The sequence below is a fragment of the Oncorhynchus keta genome, chromosome 1 (assembly GCF_023373465.1).
Source record: "Oncorhynchus keta strain PuntledgeMale-10-30-2019 chromosome 1, Oket_V2, whole genome shotgun sequence".
In the NCBI taxonomy this organism is placed as follows: domain Eukaryota; kingdom Metazoa; phylum Chordata; class Actinopteri; order Salmoniformes; family Salmonidae; genus Oncorhynchus; species Oncorhynchus keta.
Genome location: NC_068421.1, coordinates 5,947,025 through 5,957,961, shown reverse-complemented (window position 1 = coordinate 5,957,961; position 10,937 = coordinate 5,947,025). Strand labels below are relative to the sequence as shown.

Genomic DNA, 10,937 nt, shown 5'->3' with positions numbered 1-10,937 from the left:
TCCTCCCTTCCCTCCCTCTCTCCTCCCATCCCTCCTCTCTCCTCCCATCCCATCCCTCTCTCCTCCCATCCCTCCCTCTCTCATCCCATCCCTCTCCTCCCTTCTCTCCCTCTCTCCTCCCATCCCTCTCTCTCTCCTCCCATCCCTCCCTCCTCCCATCCCATCCTCCTCTCCCTCCTTCCTCCCATCCCATCCCTCTCTCCTCTCTCTCTCCTCCCATCCCTCCCTCCTCCCATCCCATCCCTCTCTCTCTCCTCCCATCCCATCCCATCCCTCTCTCATCCCATCTCATCCCTCTCTCCTCTCTCCTCCCATCCCTCCCTCTCTCCTCCCATCCCTCCCTCCCTCCTCCCATCCCATCCCTCTCTCATCCCATCCCATCCCTCCCTCTCTCCTCCCATCCCTCCCTCTCTCCTCCCATCCCTTCCAGAGAGGGGGAGATCAGTCATCAGCAGATCAACTCCTACTTCATGAGGGGGATGTCCGTATGTGCCAAACTAGGATACAACTTCAAGAACGTTCACAACTTCCACGAGACCACGTACAAGCGACCCACCTTCTGTGACACTTGTGGAGGCTTTGTGGGTATTGCATTGAGCTGGATGTTGTTAAAACTGGGATTTGGCTGAGATTCACAAACCATCTAATCCATGCTCTGTTGTGTCCTCTCTGTCGTGTCCTCTCTGTTGTGTCCTCTCTGTTGTGTCCTCTCTGCTGTGTCCTCTCTGCTGTGTCCTCTCTGCTGTGTCCTCTCTGTTGTGTCCTCTCTGCTGTGTCCTCCTCTGCTGTGTCCTCTCTGTTGTGTCCTCCTCTGCTGTGTCCTCTCTGCTGTGTGTCCTCTCTGTTGTGTCCTCTCTGCTGTGTCCTCTCTGCTGTGTCCTCTCTGCTGTGTCCTCTCTGTTGTGTCCTCTCTGTTGTGTCCTCTCTGCTGTGTCCTCTCTGCTGTGTCCTCTCTGCTGTGTCCTCTCTGTTGTGTCCTCTCTGCTGTGTCCTCTCTGTTGTGTCCTCTCTGCTGTGTCCTCCTCTGCTGTGTCCTCTCTGTTGTGTCCTCCTCTGCTGTGTCCTCTCTGCTGTGTCCTCTCTGCTGTGTCCTCTCTGCTGTGTCCTCCTCTGCTGTGTCCTCTCTGCTGTGTCCTCTCTGTTGTGTCCTCTCTGTTGTGTCCTCTCTGCTGTGTCCTCTCTGCTGTGTCCTCTCTGCTGTGTCCTCTCTGTTGTGTCCTCTCTGCTGTGTCCTCTCTGCTGTGTCCTCCTCTGCTGTGTCCTCTCTGTTGTGTCCTCCTCTGCTGTGTCCTCTCTGCTGTGTCCTCTCTGCTGTGTCCTCTCTGCTGTGTCCTCCTCTGCTGTGTCCTCTCTGCTGTGTCCTCTCTGCTGTGTCCTCTCTGCTGTGTCCTCTCTGTTGTGTCCTCTCTGCTGTGTCCTCTCTGTTGTGTCCTCTCTGCTGTGTCCTCCTCTGCTGTGTCCTCTCTGTTGTGTCCTCCTCTGCTGTGTCCTCTCTGCTGTGTCCTCTCTGCTGTGTCCTCTCTGCTGTGTCCTCCTCTGCTGTGTCCTCCTCTGCTGTGTCCTCTCTGCTGTGTCCTCTCTGCTGTGTCCTCTCTGTTGTAGCTGTGGGGAGTTATCAAGCAGGGCTTCCACTGTCGAGGTAAGATATCTCATCTAAGCTTCGCACAACAGCATCACTCACAATATGATGTAACTGTACCTTAGAACAATGGTTCCCAAACAAAGGAGGCAGGGGGGCAAGGAGGGGGTTCCTTTTCTTTTTTAAAGGAACTCAGGCTGGCTTTAAACTTACTCTTGAAAGTTGTAATAGTAGAAGGTACCATTTCTAAATATGGGTAGTGTATCATCAGTTCCTCTTGTCATGTTAGTCTTTACAAACCTCAGAGAGATATTTACAACATGAAATGTCCAGGTCAACCAGGCCCATGTCAACTGAAGTTTTTTTTGTAGCACAAAGATATAATGTTTGATTTACACTTAAATATCACATGAATACACATTAGACATGGCAAAATGCCTTTTACTCTCTCTCTCTCTCTCTCTCTCTCTCTCTCTCTCTCTCTCTCTCTCTCTCTCTCTCTCTCTCTCTCCCCTCCCTCCCTCCCTCCCCATCAGACTGTGGGGTAAACTGTCACAGACACTGCCAGGACCTGTGTGGGATGCAGTGTGTGAAGAGAGACAGGGTGTATGCTGGGTCATGTCCCTCCACCCCTGCCTCAGCCCTCACTCCTGTCCCAGACCTCCTGACCAAGGCAAACAGCTGGAGTAAGGCACACTCTATCACATCACCCTACTGCTAGTGACTGGCTCTATCACATCACCCTACTGCTAGTGACTGTCACTCTATCACATCACCCTACTGCTAGTGACTGTCACTCTATCACATCACCCTACTGCTAGTGACTGGCTCTATCACATCACCCTACAGTGACTGTCACTCTATCACATCACCCTACTGCTAGTGACTGGCTCTATCACATCACCCTACTGCTAGTGACTGGCTCTATCACATCACCCTACTGCTAGTGACTGTCTCTATCACATCACCCTACTGCTAGTGACTGGCTCTATCACATCACCCTACAGTGACTGTCACTCTATCACATCACCCTACTGCTAGTGACTGGCTCTATCACATCACCCTACTGCTAGTGACTGGCTCTATCACATCACCCTACTGCTAGTGACTGTCACTCTATCACATCACCCTACAGTGACTGTCACTCTATCACATCACCCTACTGCTAGTGACTGGCTCTATCACATCACCCTACTGCTAGTGACTGTCACTCTATCACATCACCCTACTGCTAGTGACTGGCTCTATCACATCACCCTACTGCTAGTGACTGGCTCTATCACATCACCCTACTGCTAGTGACTGGCTCTATCACATCACCCTACTGCTAGTGACTGTCACTCTATCACATCACCCTACTGCTAGTGACTGGCTCTATCACATCACCCTACTGCTAGTGACTGGCTCTATCACATCACCCTACTGCTAGTGACTGTCACTCTATCACATCACCCTACTGCTAGTGACTGGCTCTATCACATCACCCTACTGCTAGTGACTGTCACTCTATCACATCACCCTACTGCTAGTGACTGGCTCTATCATCACCCTACAGTGACTGTCACTCTATCACATCACCCTACTGCTAGTGACTGGCTCTATCACATCACCCTACAGTGACTGTCACTCTATCACATCACCCTACTGCTAGTGACTGGCTCTATCACATCACCCTACTGCTAGTGACTGTCACATCACCCTACTGCTAGTGACTGTCACTCTATCACATCACCCTACTGCTAGTGACTGTCACATCACCCTACTGCTAGTGACTGTCACTCTATCACATCACCCTACTGCTAGTGACTGGCTCTATCAGTGACTGTCACTCTATCACATCACCCTACTGCTAGTGACTGGCTCTATCACATCACCCTACTGCTAGTGACTGTCACTCTATCACATCACCCTACTGCTAGTGACTGGCTCTATCACATCACCCTACTGCTAGTGACTGTCACTCTATCACATCACCCTACTGCTAGTGACTGGCTCTATCACATCACCCTACTGCTAGTGACTGGCTCTATCACATCACCCTACTGCTAGTGACTGGCTCTATCACATCACCCTACTGCTAGTGACTGTCACTCTATCACATCACCCTACTGCTAGTGACTGTCACTCTATCACATCACCCTACTGCTAGTGACTGTCACTCTATCACATCACCCTACTGCTAGTGACTGTCACTCTATCACATCACCCTACTGCTAGTGACTGTCACTCTATCACATCACCCTACTGCTAGTGACTGTCACTCTATCACATCACCCTACTGCTAGTGACTGGCTCTATCACATCACCCTACTGCTAGTGACTGTCACTCTATCACATCACCCTACTGCTAGTGACTGTCTCTATCACATCACCCTACTGCTAGTGACTGTCAGCTAGTGACTGTCACTCTATCACATCACCCTACTCCTAGTGACTGTCACTCTATCACATCACCCTACTCCTAGTGACTGTCACTCTATCACATCAATCTACAGTGACTGTCACTCTATCCCATCAACCAACAGTGACTGTCACTATCACATCAACCTACAGTGACAGTCACTATCACATCAACCTACTGCTACAGTGACTGTCACTAACACATCAACCTACAGTGACTGTCACTATCACATCAACCTACTGCTACAGTGACTGTCACATCAACCTACTGCTATAGTGACTGTCACATCACCCTACTGCTACAGTGACTGGCTCTATCACATCACCCTACTGCTAGTGACTGGCTCTATCACATCACCCTACTGCTAGTGACTGTCACTCTATCACATCACCCTACTGCTAGTGACTGGCTCTATCACATCACCCTACTGCTAGTGACTGTCTCTCTATCACACCACCCTACTGCTAGTGACTGTCACTCTATCACATCACCCTACTCCTAGTGACTGTCACTCTATCACATCACCCTACTGTGACTGTCACTCTATCACATCAACCAACAGTGACTGTCACTATCCCATCAACCTACAGTGACAGTCACTATCACATCAACCTACTGCTACAGTGACTGTCACTAACACATCAACCTACAGTGACTGTCACTATCACATCAACCTACAGTGACAGTCACTATCACATCAACCTACTGCTACAGTGACTGTCACTATCACATTAACCTACAGTGACCGTGACATCAACCTACAGTGACTGTCACATCAACCTACTGCTACAGTGACTGTCACATCAACCTACTGCTACAGTGACTGTCACATTAACCTACTGCTACAGTGACTGTCACATTAACCTACTGCTACAGTGACTGTCACATCAACCTACTGCTACAGTGACTGTCACATTAACCTACTGCTACAGTGACTGTCACATTAACCTACTGCTACAGTGACTGTCACATTAACCTACTGCTACAGTGACTGTCACATCAACCTACTGCTACAGTGACTGTCACATTAACCTACTGCTACAGTGACTGTCACATTAACCTACTGCTACAGTGACTGTCACATTAACCTACTGCTACAGTGACTGTCACATTAACCTACTGCTACAGTGACTGTCACATTAACCTACTGCTACAGTGACTGTCACATTAACCTACTGCTACAGTGACTGTCACATTAACCTACTGCTACAGTGACTGTCACATTAACCTACTGCTACAGTGACTGTCACATTAACCTACTGCTACAGTGACTGTCACATTAACCTACTGCTGCAGTGACTGTCACATTAACCTACTGCTACAGTGACTGTCACATTAACCTACTGCTACAGTGACTGTCACATTAACCTACTGCTGCAGTGACTGTCACATTAACCTACTGCTACAGTGACTGTCACATTAACCTACTGCTACAGTGACTGTCACATTAACCTACTGCTACAGTGACTGTCACATTAACCTACTGCTACAGTGACTGTCACATTAACCTACTGCTACAGTGACTGTCACATCAAACTACTGCTAGTGACTGTCACATTAACCTACTGCTACAGTGACTGTCACATTAACCTACTGCTACAGTGACTGTCACATTAACCTACTGCTGCAGTGACTGTCACATTAACCTACTGCTACAGTGACTGTCACATTAACCTACTGCTACAGTGACTGTCACATTAACCTACTGCTACAGTGACTGTCACATTAACCTACTGCTACAGTGACTGTCACATTAACCTACTGCTACAGTGACTGTCACATTAACCTACTGCTACAGTGACTGTCACATCAACCTACTGCTACAGTGACTGTCACATCAACCTACTACTGCAGTGACTGTCACATTAACCTACTGCTACAGTGACTGTCACATCAACCTACTGCTACAGTGACTGTCACATTAACCTACTGCTACAGTGACTGTCACATTAACCTACTGCTGCAGTGACTGTCACATTAACCTACTGCTACAGTGACTGTCACATTAACCTACTGCTACAGTGACTGTCACATTAACCTACTGCTACAGTGACTGTCACATTAACCTACTGCTACAGTGACTGTCACATTAACATACTGCTACAGTGACTGTCACTATCACATCAACCTACTGCTACAGTGACTGTCACATTAACCTACTGCTACAGTGACTGTCACATCAACCTACTGCTACAGTGACTGTCACATTAACCTACTGCTACAGTGACTGTCACATCAACCTACTGCTACCGTGACTGTCACTATCACATTAACCTACAGTGACCGTGACATCAACCTACAGTGACTGTCACATCAACCTACTGCTACAGTGACTGTCACATCAACCTACTGCTACAGTGACTGTCACATTAACCTACTGCTACAGTGACTGTCACATTAACCTACTGCTACAGTGACTGTCACATTAACCTACTGCTACAGTGACTGTCACATTAACCTACTGCTACAGTGACTGTCACTATCACATCAACCTACTGCTACAGTGACTGTCACTATCACATCAACCTACTGCTACAGTGACTGTCACTATCACATCAACCTACTGCTACAGTGACTGTCACTATCACATCAACCTACAGTGACTGTCACTATCACATCAACCTACAGTGACTGTCACATCAACCTACTGCTACAGTGACTGTCACATTAACCTACTGCTACAGTGACTGTCACATTAACCTACTGCTACAGTGACTGTCACATCAACCTACTGCTACAGTGACTGTCACATCAACCTTCTGCTACAGTGACTGTCACATTAACCTACTGCTACAGTGACTGTCACATGAACCTACTGCTACAGTGACTGTCACATTAACATACTGCTACAGTGACTGTCACTATCACATCAACCTACTGCTACAGTGACTGTCACATTAACCTACTGCTACAGTGACTGTCACATCAACCTACTGCTACAGTGACTGTCACATTAACCTACTGCTACAGTGACTGTCACATTAACATACTGCTACAGTGACTGTCACATTAACCTACTGCTACAGTGACTGTCACATTAACCTACTGCTACAGCGACTGTCACATTAACATACTGCTCACAGTGACTGTCACTATCACATCACCCTACTGCTACAGTGACTGTCACATTAACCTACTGCTACAGTGACTGTCACATTAACCTACTGCTACAGTGACTGTCACATTAATCTACTGCTACAGTGACTGTCACATTAACCTACTGCTACAGTGACTGTCACATTAACCTACTGCTACAGTGACTGTCACATCAACCTACTGCTACAGTGACTGTCACATTAACCTACTGCTACAGTGACTGTCACATTAACCTACTGCTGCAGTGACTGTCACATTAACCTACTGCTACAGTGACTGTCACATTAACCTACTGCTACAGTGACTGTCACATTAACCTACTGCTACAGTGACTGTCACATTAACCTACTGCTACAGTGACTGTCACATTAACCTACTGCTACAGCGACTGTCACATGAACCTACTGCTACAGTGACTGTCACATTAACCTACTGCTACAGCGACTGTCACATTAACCTACTGCTACAGCGACTGTCACATTAACCTACTGCTACAGTGACTGTCACATTAACCTACTGCTACAGTGACTGTCACATTAACCTACTGCTACAGTGACAGTCACATTAACCTACTACTACAGTGACTGTCACATTAACCTACTGCTACAGTGACTGTCACATTAACCTACTGCTACAGTGACAGTCACATTAACCTACTGCTGCAGTGACTGTCACATTAACCTACTACTACAGTGACTGTCACATTAACCTACTGCTACAGTGACTGTCACATTAACCTACTGCTACAGTGACAGTCACATTAACCTACTACTACAGTGACTGTCACATCAACCTACTGCTACAGTGACTGTCACATTAACCTACTGCTACAGTGACTGTCACATTAACCTACTGCTACAGTGACTGTCACATTAACCTACTGCTACAGTGACTGTCACATTAACCTACTGCTACAGTGACTGTCACATTAACCTACTGCTGCAGTGACTGTCACATTAACCTACTGCTACAGTGACTGTCACATTAACCTACTGCTACAGTGACTGTCACATTAACCTACTGCTACAGTGACTGTCACATTAACCTACTGCTACAGTGACTGTCACATTAACCTACTGCTACAGTGACTGTCACATCAACCTACTGCTACAGTGACTGTCACATTAACCTACTGCTACAGTGACTGTCACATTAACCTACTGCTACAGTGACTGTCACATTAACCTACTGCTACAGTGACTGTCACATTAACCTACTGCTACAGTGACTGTCACATTAACCTACTGCTACAGTGACTGTCACATTAACCTACTGCTACAGTGACTGTCACATTAACCTACTGCTACAGTGACTGTCACATCAACCTACAGTGACTGTCACATTAACCTACTGCTACAGTGACTGTCACATTAACCTACTGCTACAGTGACTGTCACATTAACCTACTGCTACAGTGACTGGCTGGTTGATTGTTATATTCCCTATAATAATAATAATGAGGTACTGTTGTGTTTATCCAAACAGGTTCGTCAGAAGACAACACCTTTGTTTTCCCCGGGGGTAACAGTAATTGGGGTAACAACCGTAATAGGAGGGACTTGGACCGGTCCACTCTGGGTAACAGGGGTGACTCTGCGCTCTCAGACCGGTCCACCCAGACAGACCCGGGGTTGTGGATGCCAGTTCTCCCGATAGAGAGAGACAGGGTAAGACCTGTAGTCAACACCAAGTCAGACACAGAACTATTTCACATGACCCTGTCTGTCTGACCCTGTCTGTCTGACCCTGTCTGCCTGAAACAGCCTGACCCTGTCTGTCTGACCCTGTCTGTCTGAAACAGCCTGACCCTGTCTGTCTGACCCTGTCTGTCTGAAACAGCCTGACCCTGTCTGTCTGACCCTGTCTGTCTGACCCTGTCTGCCTGACCCTGTCTGCCTGACCCTGTCTGCCTGACCCTGTCTGTCTGACCCTGTCTGCCTGACCCTGTCTGCCTGACCCTGTCTGTCTGACCCTGTCTGCCTGACCCTGTCTGTCTGACCCTGTCTGCCTGACCCTGTCTGCCTGACCCTGTCTGCCCGACCCTGTCTGCCTGACAGTGTCTGCCTGACCCTGTCTGCCTGAAACAGCCTGAACCTGTCTGTCTGAAACAGCCTAACCCTGTCTGCCTGACCCTGTCTGCCTGACCCTGTCTGTCTGACCCTGTCTGTCTGACCCTGTCTGCCTGAAACAGCCTGAACCTGTCTGTCTGAAACAGCCTGACCCTGTCTGTCTAACCCTGTCTGCCTGAAACAGCCTGAACCTGTCTGTCTGAAACAGCCTGACCCTGTCTGTCTGACCCTGTCTGCCTGAAACAGCCTAACCCTGTCTGCCTGACCCTGTCTGTCTGAAACAGCCTAACCCTGTCTGCCTGACCCTGTCTGTCTGAAACAGCCTAACCCTGTCTGCCTGAAACAGCCTGAACCTGTCTGTCTGAAACAGCCTGAACCTGTCTGTCTGAAACAGCCTGACCCTGTCTGTCTAACCCTGTCTGCCTGAAACAGCCTGAACCTGTCTGTCTGAAACAGCCTGACCCTGTCTGTCTGACCCTGTCTGCCTGAAACAGCCTAACCCTGTCTGCCTGACCCTGTCTGTCTGAAACAGCCTAACCCTGTCTGCCTGACCCTGTCTGTCTGAAACAGCCTAACCCTGTCTGCCTGAAACAGCCTGAACCTGTCTGTCTGAAACAGCCTAACCCTGTCTGCCTGAAACAGCCTGACCCTGTCTGTCTGACCCTGTCTGCCTGAAACAGCCTGACCCTGTCTGCCTGAACCTGTCTGTCTGAAACAGCCTGACCCTGTCTGTCTGACCCTGTCTGCCTGAAACAGCCTGAACCTGTCTGTCTGAAACAGCCTGACCCTGTCTGTCTGACCCTGTCTGCCTGAAACAGCCTGACCCTGTCTTTCTGAAACAGCCTAACCCTGTCTGCCTGACCCTGTCTGTCTGAAACAGCCTGACCCTGTCTGTCTGAAACAGCCTGACCCTGTCTGTCTGAAACAGCCTGACCCTGTCTTTCTGAAACAGCCTAACCCTGTCTGCCTGACCCTGTCTGTCTGAAACAGCCTGACCCTGTCTGTCTGAAACAGCCTAACCCTGTCTGCCTGACCCTGTCTGTCTGAAACAGCCTGACCCTGTCTGTCTGAAACAGCCTGACCCTGTCTGTCTGAAACAGCCTAACCCTGTCTGTCTGAAACAGCCTGACCCTGTCTGTCTGAAACAGCCTGACCCTGTCTGTCTGAAACAGCCTGAACCTGTCTGTCTGAAAAAGCCTTGTGTTGTGACTCCCCACCCTCCCTCCCTCCCCCAGGTCTGTGTTGTGACTCTCCTCCCTCTCTCCCCCCAGGGCTGTGTTGTGACTCCCCACCCTCCCTCTCTCCCCCCAGGGCTGTGTTGTGACTCCCCACCCTCCCTCTCTCCCCCCAGGTCTGTGTTGTGACTCTCCTCCCTCTCTCCCCCCAGGTCTGTGTTGTGACTCTCCACCCTCCCTCTCTCCCCCAGGGCTGTGTTGTGACTCTCCTCCCTCTCTCCCCCAGGTCTGTGTTGTGACTCTCCTCCCTCTCTCCCCCAGGTCTGTGTTGTGACTCTCCACCCTCCCTCTCTCCCCCCAGGTCTGTTTTGTGACTCTCCTCCCTCTCTCCCCCAGGTCTGTGTTGTGACTCTCCACCCTCCCTCTCTCCCCCCAGGTCTGTGTTGTGACTCTCCTCCCTCTCTCCCCCCAGGTCTGTGTTGTGACTCTCCTCCCTCTCTCCCCCAGGTCTGTGTTGTGACTCTCCACCCTCCCTCTCTCCCCCCAGGTCTGTGTTGTGACTCTCCACCCTCTCTCTCCCCAGGGCTGTGTTGTGACTCCCCACCCTCCCTCTCTCC

General features: G+C 49.3%; 1 protein-coding gene across 1 annotated transcript in view; it reads left to right on the top strand.

The window, feature by feature from the left end:
- Positions 1-10,937, top strand: part of rasgrp4 (RAS guanyl releasing protein 4) — a 77,879-nt gene that overhangs the window by 62,627 nt on the left and 4,315 nt on the right. Inside the window, 4 exon segments of the mRNA XM_052472193.1 lie at positions 431-581; positions 1,603-1,639; positions 2,116-2,265; positions 8,562-8,743. Coding sequence (XP_052328153.1) covers positions 431-581; positions 1,603-1,639; positions 2,116-2,265; positions 8,562-8,743 — 520 coding nt within the window.